This window comes from Pongo abelii, chromosome 8 (genome assembly GCF_028885655.2).
Source record: "Pongo abelii isolate AG06213 chromosome 8, NHGRI_mPonAbe1-v2.0_pri, whole genome shotgun sequence".
Classification (NCBI taxonomy): domain Eukaryota; kingdom Metazoa; phylum Chordata; class Mammalia; order Primates; family Hominidae; genus Pongo; species Pongo abelii.
The window spans coordinates 13,738,088-13,755,476 of NC_071993.2; the positions used below are offsets into that span (position 1 = coordinate 13,738,088).

Here is a 17,389-nt window from a genome sequence, read left to right on the forward strand (position 1 = left end):
GTGCTAAATACTTGTGTGGAGATAGTACACAGGTAGTACTATATCATTACTGTTAATACAGTTGGGGATAGTATCTTTATTTGAAGAAAGCCATCTTTGGAATAATATCCAAGAGGCAGAGCTGAGATAGCAACAAGCCTCCAAATTACGGACTGTAGATGTAACAATAAGGATAATTTTATGTATAATGTGGAAAGGACTGACATCTTTTTAGCCACAGACAAGACTTAGAGCTTGTCTCTTTACATCAAATCATATCAAAACAAATACCTTGTGAGAGGATCATTTGAGCCCAGGGAGTCGAAGTTGTGGCTTTGATTGTGCCACTGCACTCCAGCCCGCGTGACAGAGAGATACCCTGTCTCCAAAACAAACAAAAAACCAGAAAAACATTCTCCAAATGTTTCCAAACCAGAAAAATATTCTCCAAATATCCTTAAATCATTTTTTAAATAAAAAGGTTCACCAAGACCACCCTATATGTAGATTATTTTAAGAACTGATTGATATAAGGTTCCAGGTAACAAGAAAGAACTTACACTCCTGGAGTTCCCTTGTTATGTGGGATATGAAATGTAGGCTATGTATGTCATAATTTTGTTTCTGTTAGGAAAAAATAATTGAGGTATACCATTTTGTGTGGTTCATAATCCATTTGAAGAAATTATCATTGAACTCAAACATTAAGAAATCAAAACGTTTGGAAAATATTCTTGGTCTCCTCTTTGCTGATGGACTTGTCTACTGATTGATACTGCAAGAAAAATACTTGAACTTATCACATATCGGTGCCCATAGTCGTAGTGGAGGGTTGGTGATGTGTTTGGGGAATCAATGTATTCATCTCTGGAACCAGAAAATATTTATTTTATCCAGTTCTTGAAAAACTGAAGAGTGTTTTCAAAAGGTTTCTAAAGGTATTTGTTGACTATGGGACATGAAATTTTGCTCAAGGATATATTATTGACATAATTTTTTTTCTTTAATAGGAAAATAAAAAATATTTCAAGCGTAGTGAGCTCGCCAAAAAAGAAGAGGAAGCATATTTTGAAAGATGTGGCTACAGGGTATGAATGTCTGCTTTTATGTTAAATTGTATATTTCTGAGTTTAAATTTATACAGCTCTTGTTAAATGACAATCATTGATCTCTGTTCAATTTATCAATATTATACGTTAGCCTATAAATGAGAAGCCATCTGGAGAGGTATGAGTTTTTGTTTTTGCATTTTTAAAAAAATCTTGAATTCAGGAAAATACATGCATGACTTTTGGCTTGGAATGGTTTGGCTTTTTGTGAACGGCATGAAGTGGCTTGAGATCAAAGCTTGATTTTTTTTTTTTTTTTAATTAAGTCCTGAATCTGAGACTGCATTCTTTTCAACTCCACCACCACTCCTCTCCCCCGCCTCTCCCAATAAAACAGTCTGTTTGGAAAGAGTTCAAAACATTTATTCATCCAGCTGCAGTAATATTAGTGGTGGTAATTTCCCTGCCTTCTCTGGAATATTTTAAGCCATCGATTTTATGTTTGCATTGTTAATACGTCCTTTTGGGTCCTAAGAACCTCTGCCTAAAGTATAAAGCCGTATATATTTATATGCCTTTGTTGTAATAAGGTATCACATTTCAAACACTATTTAGTCTGTTGGATAGAAAATGTCATCTTGAAATATTTCTTAGAAACAAATGAGTTGTCTGGAAGGCTTTGCTTGTATATTTTAGAAGAAATTAGTTGATAATGTATTGTGGTTTTATTGGGAGGGGTTAAAGGGTATAAGGTGGAGAAGTTATGTTTAAATTATTTTAAGAGAAGACTATATTTAGCTTAATTTTTAACTCAAAGCTCAGAGGTTCTATTGGAATACTTTTGCCAAATCATAAACTTGTAATTAACCTTTGGCTTGTGAAATATCAATATAAGATAATACATGTAATGGGGAAATATCAATATAAGATAATGCATGTAATGGGGAAAGTTCTGGAAATGGATTTATCCTGCATAGCATTTTTAGAAGGAAGCATGAGGAATGCACATGGTATGTATATGCATTTGGTTTGATTTTGTAGGGCTGGGAGAAGACAAGTATTAAAGAAAAATGTAGTTTTCAAAAGATACCAAGATGTGACTTAAAAAAATTTTTAAATGTAATTATATTTCTGATGTTTTTAAAATATGGGAAAGTTTATACTTGTATTTTGATTTTTTCCATAAAGATATTTGTTTTATTTGCTTAATTAGAAATGAAAGTAAGTTTTATGTTAATAACCATTGAGTAGATAGATATTCAGAAAGGAACTCTCATTTTTGCCTTGCCCAGTGTTGTCTAACACACCCTTGGTCTGGAATAAGAATCACTTACGTAGGTTTACTCTGCTGACTTGTGGCATTCCCAGATTCCTAAATTTGAACCTTTTCAACTATTTGATAAGGTAGGAAAGTAACTTTATATAGTGGCAGTTTTTACATTTGTATAGTGTGCTTTTTGTTTGTTTGTATAGAGGAAAGTCCTGAAGCAAAATAATTACTGTAAAGATAATTGTTTATAACTTTGAGTCCAGCCCATGAAATGACTTAGATCTTTTCCCCAGAGCTATTAACTGCCATTATATAATTAAATGTGTTTTTAATCCTGAGATTTTTGGAGAAATACATTTCCATGCTTAAAAAGTAAAGCACAGGTGTCTCTTTCTAAAGATTTTTAAAGATTTCCGTCTTGGTAGTAATGACATAGTGTTCGTTACTTTTATCCTTTTGCAGAAATGAGTTAGCATTTTTTAAGGCTTGATGCTGATTTGACCTGTGAAAATAGAAAGGCTTAGTTTGTTACCTTAATTTTACCTCTATATCAATTAGTTATGGTGAACATAAACTTGAACTGTAAGCTATAGAATCATGAATTATGTAATTTTCACCATATAGCCTTTCTTAATGTGAGTTTGTTCCTTAATGTTGATCTTCTTTTATGTTCTTTTGATCTTACTCCTACTTTCAGCATTTTGGATTTATCCTATGGTCAGATGGGAAACCACGTTTCAGTATCTTTTTTATAGACTCCACAAGGGGGCTTGTAAATTGCTGAATTCAGTTTTCCTAAACTGCGACTTGAGCAACAGATTTGAGAAAATATGTGAAGAGATTGTTTTTCCTACAGGTTCATATGAACAAGAATGCCCACTCTTTGGCTGGGTGGCATTAGTAGAGAGGTGCTTTTTTCCTTGTATTTCTGCAAGGTTGGTAGCTCAGTTTGTGGACCAACTCTGTGTAGCATTAGGAATTTTTCTGTATGTCCAACATGATTTTCGTACATTTGGAAAAATACGTTTTGAAAAGCAGGACAGGAAAAGCTAGAGCTTGAAGCTTCACAGGTTGCTGTTGGAAAGAAATTCTTTTCTTTTATCTTCATTTTGAAGCTGAGCAAGAATCAAATAACCCTGTAAGACAATTTAAAGAGGAAGAGCAAGTTGATTGTTTTTAAGGAAAAAGTATAGTCTTTAGAATCTGGGGAGAAAGTGCGAATTTCAGCCCTGTTAAATTTGGATTTTGGAAATCATGATAGTCGTGTCACTCTTTTATAGCAAGAATGCTGATTTCTCTGTGCATGCTGTGGACTTGTGATGCCCCTGATGTGAATACGTTTGACTCTCTTTTACAAGCATGTACATTCATTATGAGCTCTTTGCTCAGAGGAATATTAGAAAATCTTCAGTGTTGAAAACATGTTTAATTTCCATAGCTAAGGTAATAGAATGATAAATATCAACTATATTTTTAAAGCTGAATTTCATTTCTTTTGGCTATTAATATAGATACAGCCAAAAGAGGAGGACCAGAAACCATTAACTTCATCGAATCCAGTGTTAGAACTTGAACTGGCAGAGGAAAAATTACCTATGACGCTTTCTAGGCAAGAGGTAAGTTTATTTGTGATGGTTTCATGAGAATAAGATCTCCACGGTGTTTACATTTATCTCCAGCTTTTCCAATAAGTTAAATGTCATTATTTCCTGTGTAAAATGACTTATCTAAAAATGCTGTGCAGCTGGTTTTCTTCATGAAGTTCTAAATTACTCACTGCTGCTTTTCTTGATATTATTATCAACTTTTTTTAGAGCTTATCCTTCTAAACTTTAAAAAATAAACGTGAATATTCAATAATAAGTATAATTAAATGCTCTTATGCTAAATATTTGTACTTAAATTATTTTAATTATTATATTATTTTGTAACATACTTCCCTTACCCTTATTTAATAATACATCTTTCCAGATTAAAATATGGAGATCTACATAATTTTGAATGAGTGTATAATTTCCCATTGCTTGTTTGCTCCGTAATGTTTGTTTATTTATTTATTTATTTTGAGACAGAGTCTCACTGTGTCGCCCAGGCTGGAGTGGCGCAGTGGTGCAATCTTGGTTCACTGCAATCTCTGCCTCTCGGGTTCAAGCGATTCTCCTGCCTCAGCCTCCTGAGTAGCTGGGATTACAGGTGTGTGCCACCACACCCAGCTAATTTTTTTTTTGTATTTTTAGTAGAGATGGGGTTTCATCATGTTGGCCAGGCTGGTCTCAAACTCCTGACCTCAAGTGATCCACCTCCCTTGGCCTCCCAAAGTGCTGGGATTACAGGTGTGAGCCACCGTGCCTGGCCGCACCATAATATTTAAAAAATCATTTATTGGTGATCATTTAGATTGCTTATTATAAATAATACTAAGATGAACATCCTTATGTAGACATCATTGTATACATAATAATGTGTGATTATTTCCTTTGGAAACATTTCTAGAAGCATGATTTTTAGGGCAAAGACTACGTGTATTTTTAAGACTTGATATATATTACCAGGTAGCTCTGGAGGTATTAGCCATGTTGTGCCACTTTGTACTACTATCTGTTGTGTTTATAGTGTTTGTCTATACCTTGATCAGTATCAACTATTATTTTACTTAAAAAAAATCATAAAATTTAATCATGTGATATAAAGAAATCAAATCAATACAAAAGGCTGTAAAACAAAAATTTCTTCCCTTTTTCTTATCTTCCGTTTCCCCTCACTCCCTCTGTGCCCCCATCAGTCCTCCTACCCAGTTCTTCAGTTGTACAAGCATCAGTGTGTATGTGTATACCTTTTTTCCCTTTCACACAAATGAGATTACATGCATTTGTGCCTTAGTCTTTTCACTTAAAAGTACATTTTGAAGGCCATTTTATGTTGGGGGGGTGTGTGTGTGTATGAACATTTTTCACAGTAAACATGTGGTTTGGGCAGGTTATCCGGTCTGTTTCTCAATTTCCTTATGTCTGAATGAGGGTAACAATTGGGTCTACCTCAGGAGACTTTCATGATAAAATAAGGTAATACATGAAGAGAACAGTACTTAATGGTGAGCTACTCAACAAATTTAGGTATTGTTTTTAGTAGTAGTTCTGTAATTTATTAAAATTAGCTCTTTACTGATGGATAGATTACTTCCAGTTGTTTGCCCTTACATACAGTGCTAAGGTGAACTTCCTTATACATATGTCTTGATATTTGTATGAGTTTATCAATAGGATAATTTCCTAGGAAAAGAATTTCTGGTCACAGAGTGTGTCTATGTAATTTTCGATTGTGTGGAATTGTCCTACAAAGAAGCTGTGCCAATTTACATTCCAACTGTAAGTATGTAAGACTTCCTAGCATTTCTGTCAACTCTTTATTTTAAAATGTTTCAGCCTTTGCCAATCTGAAAGCAGATTATTATTTTCAATTTTTGCCAAACTGATAGGTGAAATAGGTATCTTGTGTTCATGTGAAACTTTCTATTAGTGATTATTAGAATTCAACATGTTTTCACGTGTTCAGTGGTCGTTAATGTCTCGTTTTATGGAATTGCCGTTTTTATATTGTGAAATATGTCTTTATTGATTTGCAAATCAACATGTTTATATGTTAAGGTTGTTAACCTGTGTTCATAAGTGTATATGTATCAGATGTACATAGTGTATATATATATTTGTCAGTGTATCATTTGTTTTTTGCCATGCAGAAGTTTTACATTTTTATACGATGACATCAGTTTTTTTCATTATGTTTTTTTTTTTTTGTCTTGGGCATCATGCTTAGAAAGGTTTCCTCTGTTCCTAAGAGTTAAACAAAGATATATTAATTTTTTTCCACTACCTTTATGAACTCATTCTTTATATCTAGAAAATATAATTTTCTTTATATTTTAATTTTGTATCTCAAGTGAGCATGTATTAACTTCATAGTCAAAATACTTGAAATTTCATGTCACTTACATATTTTAGAATTCTGTTACTTTTCGATTTTTTGAGACAATGTCTCGCTGTGTCTCCCAGGCTGGAGTGCAGTGGCATGATATAGGCTCACTGCAACCTCCGCCTCCCGGGTTCAAGAGATTCTCAAGCCTAAGCCTCCCAAGTAGCTGGGACTGCAGGTATGTGCCACCAGGCCTGGATAATTTTTGTATTTTTAGTAGAAACAAGGTTTTGCCATGTTGGCCGGGCTGGTCTTGAACTCCTGATTCAGGTGATCTGCTCGCCTCGACCTCCCAAAGTGCTGGGATTACCGGCAAGGGCCACCGTGCCTGGCCTGGAATTTACTTTATCTTTAAACATTGAAAAGCTTGAGTTAAAAGACAAGGTAGTTTTAAGTTGTTCTTTTTGTGAGATCCATCACTAGTAAACCATTGTTACTGATTAATAGTGGTACATCAGTTAAGTACTAGACATGATATGGGGAAGAAGTTCCTGCCTTTGCTCAGGGAGCTTCTATTGAAACAGTAAAAGAGGACTCAGAGGCTTAAGTTCTTTCACTGATGTCCCTTTAGTCTCTGTGTCATTTTTTGGGGGAGGTGGTGGTGGTGGTGGTGGTGGTATATTTCAGCTTCTTTATTTAAAAAATTAGAATAATAGAATTCTTGCACTAAAAGAAATTTCGAAGTCAGGTAGTTTATTACCTTGCCTTTAGACAGAACCACTGTTATATAATTCCAGGTAGATGAAAGTTAGCTATTAAACTGATAACCAGAAAAATATTATGCATTTCTCACAACTTGGCCTAAGTTATAGCACCCAATCTTAAGCAGTGTTTTACAGTAATAACTAGCTCAAATTCCCTTTCTTTTTTCTGTTGAGGTTGTTTTTGTCTTTGACTGACTGACTTAGGGTCATCTTTCATCTTTGAGTCCTCAGTAGTCTCTTCCTGTTCTACCTCTGTAGTTGTGGATAGGACTGAATGTAAGTCATAGAAATATAGTGTCTAGATCAAAGGCTTATGTATTCTGTACTTCTCACAAGTTGACATGTTTGCAGTATTATTATTTAGTTCTACATTACCACATGTTTATGACAGACATTGCACGAAAGGAAACTTGCAGGGGAATGATGACTGACTCTAGAAACCATCATATGAAGATGAGTTGAAGGAATTTAGAATACTGAGGCTGGAGAGAAGAATTACTAGAGATATCTTTAAAAATCCAATGAAAGTAGCTCTGATTTTGGAAAATCGGAATATTCTCTGTAGTTTCATAAAGTGGAACTGGGATAAATGGGTAGAAGTTTGAGGGAAGTAGATTTCAGTTTTGAGAAGCAAAACATCTCTGTCTAAACAATGGGATGGGATGTTTCATGAAGAAATGTGATTCCTGCCGTTTGTCAGCCAGGGATCTGACAAGGGTGTTTGTGAGTTCATTTCTGCGTTGATTGGAGATAGTACTAGATGACCTCTTAAATTTCTATTTTAATCTCAAACTTCTGTTAATCCAGTGGGAGCCCTCCCAATGGATTTTAGGTGTGATGCTATTTATGCTCCCAGGTAAAGCTCTTGGTGTTTCTCATTATTGCTTTATTTAAAAAATTTGGGCTCGTATTTATTACATTTTCTGTTTCTTTCTTCCTTTTTAAAATGACATACATAGCATGTATATAAAGTGTATGAAACATATTAGGGCAATATATGTTACACATATATGAATAATTACAAAATAAATATTCATGTAACCATCACTCAAGTTTGGAAATAGATTTTCAGCATCTTAAAAGCTCTGCATATGCAGATTATAACTCCCTGTTTTCTGAGGGAGAAGTTTTTGGTTTGATGGTGGTATTACAATGCGGACTGTCCATTATGGTAATTATCGGCTGGCTTCAGATTTGATTTTCCTTCTCTCTGTAAATGCTGTCATTCCCTCCCATCTTAGTGTTTTTCCTGTGTGTCCTGCTGCACAGATTGGTCCTATCGAAGCAGTGAGCTAAACGACCTAAACTTTATGGTTACTTAAGGTGTGATGGTAACACAGTATATCTGTTCATGGAAAATTAAAAGAATAAATAGATTACTTTTTGCATCTGCATTTCAAAACAAGTGTTTGATCACCAAAAATATACTGACATAAGTGATTACTATTGTCTTCCATTGTTTTTAAAAGAACACTAAGAACAGTTATAATTATGTAAAATGAGGGCCACAAACATGCCCCTTTTCTTACAAAAAAGAATTTTTTTAAAATCTCACAATAAAAGAGGTGGTTTATATTAGGGGCTTTCTTTAGACTTGAATTGTAGAGTCATAGGTCAGACCACTTTCTAGGAGCTATTTGGTAATAAAATTAATAACAGTGACTTTTGAGTCAAAATAGATTTTTAAAGTACTTGATTTTCTCTTTGATTTGGAACCATCTTTGTTTAGCTTAGTTGAAATGATCTAAAATATTTGAAGGATTTTATACTTTACACAGAGGCATGTATTTGGATAATTAGCTTTTATTAAACCCAGGCTTGGCTTTTAAGGTCCAATATACAAATTGTTTTTGAGATGTTTAGTTTTTTCCTCTCTCAAAAGTTTAATAGCTGGGCACAGTAGCTCACGCCTGTAATCCCAGCACTTTGGGAGTCCGAGGCAGGCGGATCACAAGGGCAGGAGATTGAGACCATCCTGGCCAACATGGTGAAACCCCGTCTCTACTAAAAATACAAAAGTTAGCTGGGTGTGGTGGCATGTGCCTGTAGTCCTAGCTACTCGGGAGGCTGAGGCAGGAGAATCGCTTGAACCTGGGAGGCGGAGCTTGCAGTGAGCCGAGATCGCACCACTGCACTCCAGCCTGGGCAACAGAGTGAGACTGTCTCAAAAAAAAAAAAAAAAAAAAAAAAAAATTTACTGGGTATCTGTTTCACTTTTTAGGTCATCAGAAGATTGAGAGAAAGAGGAGAACCAATCAGACTGTTTGGAGAAACTGATTATGATGCTTTTCAACGTTTAAGGAAAATAGAGATCCTCACACCAGAAGTTAACAAGGTAAGAGGAAAGAACAAAGCTAGAAAAATACCACTGTACTGCATTCACTAGAATAGCGATGGACTAATTGCATTATTGTAGGCAACAATGGAAAAGTAAAGTGGGCAGATTATTGCTGCTGAATGGAAGTTTTCATTAATTTTTTGAAAAGCGCATATCTTAAGTATAACATTTAATGCATTTTGACAAATACATAAAAGCATATAACCACTGCCCTTATAAAGAAATAGAACATTTTCGTCACCAAAGAAATTTCCCTGAGAGCATCAGGAAGAATAGCGAATGGATGCTGGGCTTAATACCTGGGTGATGGGATGATCTGTGCAGTAAACCACCATGACACACGTTTCCCTATGTAACAAACCTGTCATCCTGCATCTGTACCCCTGAACTTAAAAGTTGTGAAAAAAGAGAAAAAGGAAATTTCCCCAGTACCCCTTCTCAGCCAATCCTCATATTTCTCCTCGTCCCTTCCTGGGCAGCCACCATTTGAATTTTGTCATCATGGATTAATTTTGCTTGTTCTCGTATTTCATACAGATAGACTCATAGATTGTGTGTCTGGCTGCTTTTGCTCAGCATAACAGTTTTTAGGTTCATCCATGTTATTGCAGATACCACTGGTTTCCTTTTCATTTTCCAGTGATACTCAGTTGTATGAATATATCAAAATTCGTTTCCAGCTTTGGGCTATTAGGAATAAAACTGCTGGCTGGGCATGGTGGCACACGCCTGTAATCCCAGCACTTTGGGAGGCTGAGGTGGGTGGATCACAAGGTCAAGAGATCGAGACCATCCTGGCCAACATGGTGAAACCATGTCTCTACTAAAAATACAAAAATTAGCTGGGTGTAGTGGCGTGTGCCTGTATTCCTAGCTACTCGGGAGGCTGAGGCAAGAGAATCACTTGAACCTGGGAGGCGGAGGTTGCAGTGAGCTGAGATCGTGCCATTGCACTCCAGCCTGGCGACAGAGTGAGACTCTGTCTCAAAAAAAAAAAAAAAAAAGGAATAAAACTGCTATGACCATTCTTATGCAGATCTTTTTTTGGAACTATGTTATTTTTCTTGGGTAAATAAATATGTCTCTTGGGGAGATACCTAGAAATAGAATTGCTGGATAATAAGAGTAGATGTATGCTTAACTTCATAAGAAATGCCAGTCATTTCCAAACCCCAGCATGTGGTATTAGTCTTTTTAATTTTAACCATTCTCTTGTGTGTCTGGTAGTAGCTCTTTGTGGCTTTAATCACATTGCCTGATGACTAAAATGAGGAGCATCTTTTCATAAACTTGTCTTCATTTGTGTAGTGTCTCTTAAAGTCTTTGTTTCCTTATTTATTTATTTTTTTGAGACAGAGTCTCACTCTGTCACCTATGCTGGAATGCAGTGGCATAATCATGGCTCATGGCAGCTGCAACCTCCTGGGCTTAAGCAGTCCTCCCACCTCAGCCTCCCAGGTAGCTGGGATTACAGGAGCTTTTTGGTCATTTTAAAAATAAACTTGTCTTTTTGTTAATGGATTATAGGAATTCTTTGTATATTTTGGATAGAAGTTCTTTGTCACATATACGAATATTTTTTGTGACTATTTTCTTGTAGTTTATGGCTTACCTGTTCTCTTAATTGAATCTTTTGCTGAACAGAAGTTTGTGTGTGTGTACACACACGCTTTTTGAGACAGGGTCTCACTCTCACCCAGGCTGGAGTTCAGCATGATCATGGCACACTGCAACCTCTAGCTCCTGGGCTTAAGCGATCTCCCACCTCAGCCTTCCAAGTAGCTGAGACCACAGGTGTGTGCCACTATGCCTGGCTGATTTTTTAATTTTTGTAGAGATGAGGCCTCCTCATGTTGCCCAGGCTGATCTTGAACTCCTCTACTCAAGTGATCCTCCTGCCTTGGCCTCCCAAAGTGCCCGGCCCAGAAGTTTTATATTTTGATGAAGTCCAATTTATTGTTTTTTCCTTTTATGGTCATTGCTTTTTGTGTCTTGCTTAAGAAATCTTTGCCTATCCCAAGGTTTCAAACAGATATTCTTAATTTTCTTCTAGAAGCTTAATATTATAGTTTTTGCTTTTACATTTAAGGCACTGATCTTGTTTTATGGCATAGCATATGGTTTATTCCATGGGCTCTTGAAAAGAGTATTGTTTTGCTTTCGTGATACAGTTCTACAAATGTCGGTGATGATAGTGTTGTTCAGATCTTCTGTGGCCTTGCTAACTTTTTATCTATTTGCTTTGTCAATTATTGAGGGACATGTGTGGTTATCTATGGCTATGTAACAGACTACTCCAAAACTTACTAGTGTTTGTGTATTTATTATAAAGGATTTATTATTACAAAATCTGTTTTTGGTGACTAACAAGCCACCCTGAAACCTGGTAGCTTAAGATAATTTGTTATTGTGTTAATAATGACCAGTTCTGTGGTTTGATTGGGCTGGATTGAGCAGTGTCTTGCTTGGGGGCTTTCTTGTTGATTGCAGTCAGATGAAGGCTGCGGCTGAAGTCACGTGAGGCTGCCCCTGGGCTGGTATTCTAAGCTGATATCTTGCCCCTTTCCTGGCATCTCAGTTGGAATGGCAGGAACAGCTGGGGCTGGCCAGGCCCGCTCCCCGACCTGCTCTGTCTGCTAGCCTGGGCTGTCTCACTGCTTTCTTTGTTGCCAAACCACTTTCCTGCTTCACTTCCCAGCATTGCCATTCCAGCCCCACAACAGTAGCAGTTGCCTTCAGTCCTCTGTGTCTGTAATGATCATTTTTCCTTTGCTTGCTGTGTTTCTCTCTTGTATGCGCTGGTTGAAATCTTGTTTTTATACTTTCACATGCAATTCAGTGACCACATCTTTTCTCGGAATCTATTTTTGATCCCAGTCAGAATTAATTGCTTCCTTCTCCATGTGCCTATGAGTGAACGTTTGTTAGTGTACTTACTGTTTTTCGCTATTATTAGTTATGTGCATATTTATCTCTTCCTGGTGGGCAAAGGCTGTTTTACCTTTGTATGCCAAGTCCCGTGCTGTGCATCTAGAGGTTTTGAGGACAAAGCACAGGAGCACAAGGTCTGGATTCCATTCCTGGATTATAATAATCAATAATGTGACCGTTGGCAAGTCTTTTACTCTATTTGAGCCTTAGAATCCTCATTGGTAAAACAGAGGCAGTGATATTTGGCTCACTGGGATGCACTGAGAATTCAATGAGGTGATCTCTGGGAGTGCCTGGCGTCATACCTTATACACAGCAGGTGATCAGTCAGTGTTTGAGAAATTATAAGTGTTTTGAGTTGAATGTTTCTCTTCTGTGTTTATGAAGGGACAGGAGACAGTGATCAGATGCTTTTTGTGTGAGAACGTTAGGAGTTAACATTGGTTGAATGTGCACTGTGCTCCAGTAACTGTTCAAAGCGCATCATCCATTTCTTAGCTTACTTATGTGACTTGATGTTTGCAAGGTTCTGGAACAGCCGCATCACATAGTAGCTGTTCACTGAAATAAAAAATAGCATCCTCATTACAGCCCTACGTAGTAGATGGTGCCGTTACTCCTCTTCTGTAGGTGAGTCTACTGAGGCATACAGGGGTTAAGCAAGTTGTTGAAGAGCTATTTAATAGTATGTGGCAAGGATTTGAACCCAGATAGCCTTTACTCTCAACCATTACCCTATAGCCGCCTCACGGCATGTTTCCTTGGCTCTTAAACCTTGCAGCTGACTCTCATTCATTGTTAGGAAGACGAGGCTTCCAGTTTCATTAATGGTCATGGATCATACGTGAACAAAATGCGAATTTGCTGGTTTGCTAGAAACATAGTTGAGAACCTGGGATATAGATGAGGCACCAATTTTATTACAGCGATGTTTCTGAATGTTTTGGGAGTTCACAGTAGTTGAGGTTAGACATTGTAAATGAGCTGGGCAAACGGGTTGGGGACTCTAGTGGAGACCTGCCACTTTCACTAAGCCTCATTAGAAAATTACAGCATTGATGAAGATTCTTACTTGGATTCGTCACTCACATGTATTTTATTTTTCTGACCAGCAGACTGGCCATTGTTCATGCATTGTTTTAATTTAAATATGTCCCTAAGAATTAACTTTAAATGGACAGTAGTGATAGTTGTGTGATAAATTGGTGTTATTTGAGTCCCTACTTTTGCTGAACTCTTCTTGTGGGGGAAAAATAATTGCAGTTGTTAATGAAAAATCAAAGGTGAAACAACAGGTGTTCTTCCTTCCATGACAGGTGTTCTTCCTTTTTTTACTTTTCTTAGGGATTGAGGAATGATTTGAAAGCAGCCTTGGATAAGATTGATCAGCAGTACCTCAATGAAATTGTCGGCGGTCAGGAGCCTGGAGAGGAAGACACACAGAATGATCTGAAAGTTCATGAGGAAAACACCACAATTGAAGAGTTAGAGGTAATCTCTACACCAAGCCCAGCACATCCCTGGCACACTTCTTTCCTCTGGAGCAGATGGCTGAGTCGGGCAGATTGTTGAGGGCAGAGCACACTGTTGTCCTTGGTCTTTTGTTTATTTACTCCTCGCTTTTATTTATTTACTCCCCTTTTTCTCTTCCTCCACTCACATTCCCCTACTTCCTGCCTTCAAAGGAACCCATTCTAATATGTTGGATGTGCATCCTTCTGTTTGTTGGTGCTCTTGTGACCTGCAGTGTTTTGTGAGCATGTATTTTTGATTTACATAAATGATGTTATGCTGTGAAATTCTTTATTCTGTTTTACTTTTCTTTTTTTCAGTTAGCACTATGTTTTTAAGAGCTATCCTTGATGCTCTGTGTACATTGAATCCTTTGCTTTTAATTGCTACATAGGATTCCATGTGTTATGCCATTCACTGCATTTGACTTTTTGTTCTCCAGTAATGATGGGCAGCTAGATTGTTCCCAGCTCCCTCCTACCACAGACAGCTTCCTGATGAACAGTCTTGTGCATAACCACGATGGCCTAACAAAGTGGGATTGTGGGATGTATATATGTGTATTTAACTTGTCTAAGTACTGCCAAGTTACTCTCTGGAATGGCTGTCCTAGTCTGCACCCAGCAGTGTGAGGGTCTCCTGTCTTTCCAGCCCTGCCAACACTTGGCAATATCTTGCTGTCTGATTTTTGCCATAGTGCTGCGTGTGGAGTGTTAGTGTATAATCTTAATTAAAAAGCAATTTTGTATCATGTAAGTAGCATGTAAAATAAATATGGCTTAAAGTTCTTAATGCTTAAGGAAACATAAACTTATTTTTCTGTTTCCTTTAATTCCTGGCTCTTGCATGTGTAGCTGTCCCTCTGAATGAGATCATAGTTGAAGAAGATGTCATTTTAATCCCCTGCCTCCTCCAGTACCTGTCGATGGTCCCTACATTTTACTAAAATAATTGGTATGGGCAACCAGTTGTGGGCTTTTTTTTATCCTATTGGTGTATTTATTTATTTATTTTTAAAAAACAGCTTTATTGAGATATTGACATACCATACAGTTGACCGATTTAACATATACAAATCAGTGGTTTTTAGTATATTCACATGGTGGTGCAACCATCATCACGATCTAATTTTAGAACATTTTTGTTCCCCCAAAAAGAAATCTCATATTCATTACCCCCTCTTGACTTTTCATAAAAGATAACATGCTCTCCAAATTTAAGTGGCAAGTCCATGTTTTTTGTTTTTGGTTTCTTATCTAGAAATTCCATCATGTTTTTAAGTAAAAATTGAACTGCCTATGTGACCAAGAGCCATGTCTAGACTGGTGTTGGTAATATATATGTTTAGTTGTTGCTCTGTATTAATGAACAGAAGCATTGTTTCTTTTTCTTCAGGCACTGGGAGAGTCCTTAGGGAAAGGCGATGATCATAAAGACATGGACATCATCACCAAATTCCTGAAGGTGCGTGTCTTCGGCTAGGGGAGGAGGATGCCTTGGATCCTTATGAACTATTCTTATATTTTTGGATTACCAAGGGTTAAAGGCTGGAACAGGAAGGGGAACATCACACACTGGGGACTGCTGTGGGGTGGGGGGAAGAGGGGAGGGAAAACAGGAGATATACCTAATGCTAAATGGCAAGTTAATGGGTGCAGCACACCAACATGGCACGTGTATTCATATGTAACAAACCTGCACGTTGTGCACATGTACCCTAAAACTTAAAGTATAAAAAAAAAAAAAAGGCTGGAACGGGAAAACCTCAATACACATTTCTCGCACATACATGATGTTTATGATATCGCTATGCACTTGATATAGCAGTTAGTGAGAGAAAATGCATATTTACTTTTCTTGTGGCTTTTTTTTTTTTTTGGAAACAGAGTCTTGCTCTTGTCTCTCAAGCTGGGGCGCAATGGTGTAATCTCAGCTCACTGCAATCTCCACCTCCCGGGTTCAAGTGATTCTCCTGCCTCAGCCTCCTGAGTAGCTGGAATTACAGGCACCCACCACCATGCTTGGCTAATTTTTGTATTTTTAGTAGAGATCGGGTTTCATCATGTTGGCCAGGCTGGTCTAGGACTCCTGGACCTCAGGTGATCCACCTGCCTCAGCCTCCCAAAGTGCTGGGATTACAGGCATGGGCCACTGCGCCTGGTCTACCTTTCTTGCGGCATATTTTTTAAAGCTGGCTCGAAGTGCTGGGATTACAGGCATGAGCCGCTGCGCCTGGTCTACCTTTCTTGCGGCATATTTTTTAAAGCTGGCTCATTAATGGAAACACATAGAAAAGAATCACAACAGCGGAATTAGTAAGAAGTTGGTAGAGTTTCTTATTTTTTTCCTGAGGCAGAGTCTTGCTCTGTCGCCCAGGCTGGAATGCAGTGGCACAATGTCGGCTGGCTGCAACCACTGCTTCCTGGATTCAAGCGATTCTCCTGCCTCAGTCTCCCGAGTAGCACGCAACCACACCCGACTAGTTTTTGTAATTTTTTTTTTTTTTTTTTTTTAAAGTAGAGACAGGGTTTCACTCTGTTGGCCAGGCTGGTCTTGAATTCCTGACCACAAGTGATCCACCTGCCTTGGCCTCCCAAAATCCTGGGATTATAGGCATGAGCCACAGTGTCCAGCTGAATTTCTAGACAACCCAAGGAAGAAGAGAGTTCCAGCCTTTTTTTTTTTTTTTTTTTTTTTTTTTAGCAAAAGTGTCTTTCTCTGTTGTCCAGGCTGGAGTGCAGTGGTGTCATCATAGCTCCTGTAACCTTGAAATCCTGGGCTCATCAACCTCCCGAGTAGTAGGGCATGTACCACCATGCCCAGCTAATTTTTTAGTGTTTTTGTAACCTTTCAGAGAGTGCTCAGTTCTTCATTTCTACAGATAGCTGCCTATTTTTGCTGACTTGCTGATTCCAACCGTCTTCTCAACATTTCTCTCTTTGGTGGTCTAGATAGAGTATGAACAAATCCAAGATATTTTATTGTTTATTCACAAAGTGTGTTCAGATCAAGAGATTTACATGCAAGGAATGCTTTTTCTTGTGTGTACAGTTTAGATACAACATATTAGTCATCAAGATTCTGAATATATTGAGGATACAGCATGGAGGTAGTTAGGGCGTAGGAACTAGTATGAACTAGAATTTCCTCTTTGAGTGATGGCCTCTTCTTTTTTAGGATATGCATAGATGATGCCCCTAGAGGAAAACATCCTCCTCGGCCTTCTCTGTTTCCTACTTCCAGAAAGGGTGCCCTTTATACAGTTAAACCCAAGGGGCACTGAGGTAGTTTTCTAGTGAGGGGTGGGGTGGGAATGCTGGGTCTTGGCTTCTTTATTTCTGTTTCTCTTTCTCCTTCCTCTCCTTTAGTCAGGTGCTTTCGTGGTTTTTAAACTTAATCGTGGTCTCTACAGCATATGTAGAAAGTCCAGTTTTCTTGTAACTTGTAACTTGTTGAATTTTATGTATATAATACAAATACAAGTTTATTTCCTGTCAAATAGTTAACTATGAAACTTGATAGTTGTTTTTTGAGGGAAGCAAATTATCTTGAGCTAGGAATAGATGTAGACTAGGGAAGTTGGTGACTTGCCAAAGGTACTACTTCAAAGCATTATCATGACCAATAAGCAGAACTA

General features: G+C 37.6%; 1 protein-coding gene across 1 annotated transcript in view; it reads left to right on the plus strand.

The window, feature by feature from the left end:
- The window catches only part of PRPF18 (pre-mRNA processing factor 18), a 44,616-nt gene that overhangs the window by 9,530 nt on the left and 17,697 nt on the right, over positions 1 to 17,389 (plus strand). The window contains 5 exon segments of the mRNA NM_001131478.2: positions 990 to 1,067; positions 3,810 to 3,914; positions 9,193 to 9,306; positions 13,585 to 13,731; positions 15,148 to 15,216. Coding sequence (NP_001124950.1) covers positions 990 to 1,067; positions 3,810 to 3,914; positions 9,193 to 9,306; positions 13,585 to 13,731; positions 15,148 to 15,216 — 513 coding nt within the window.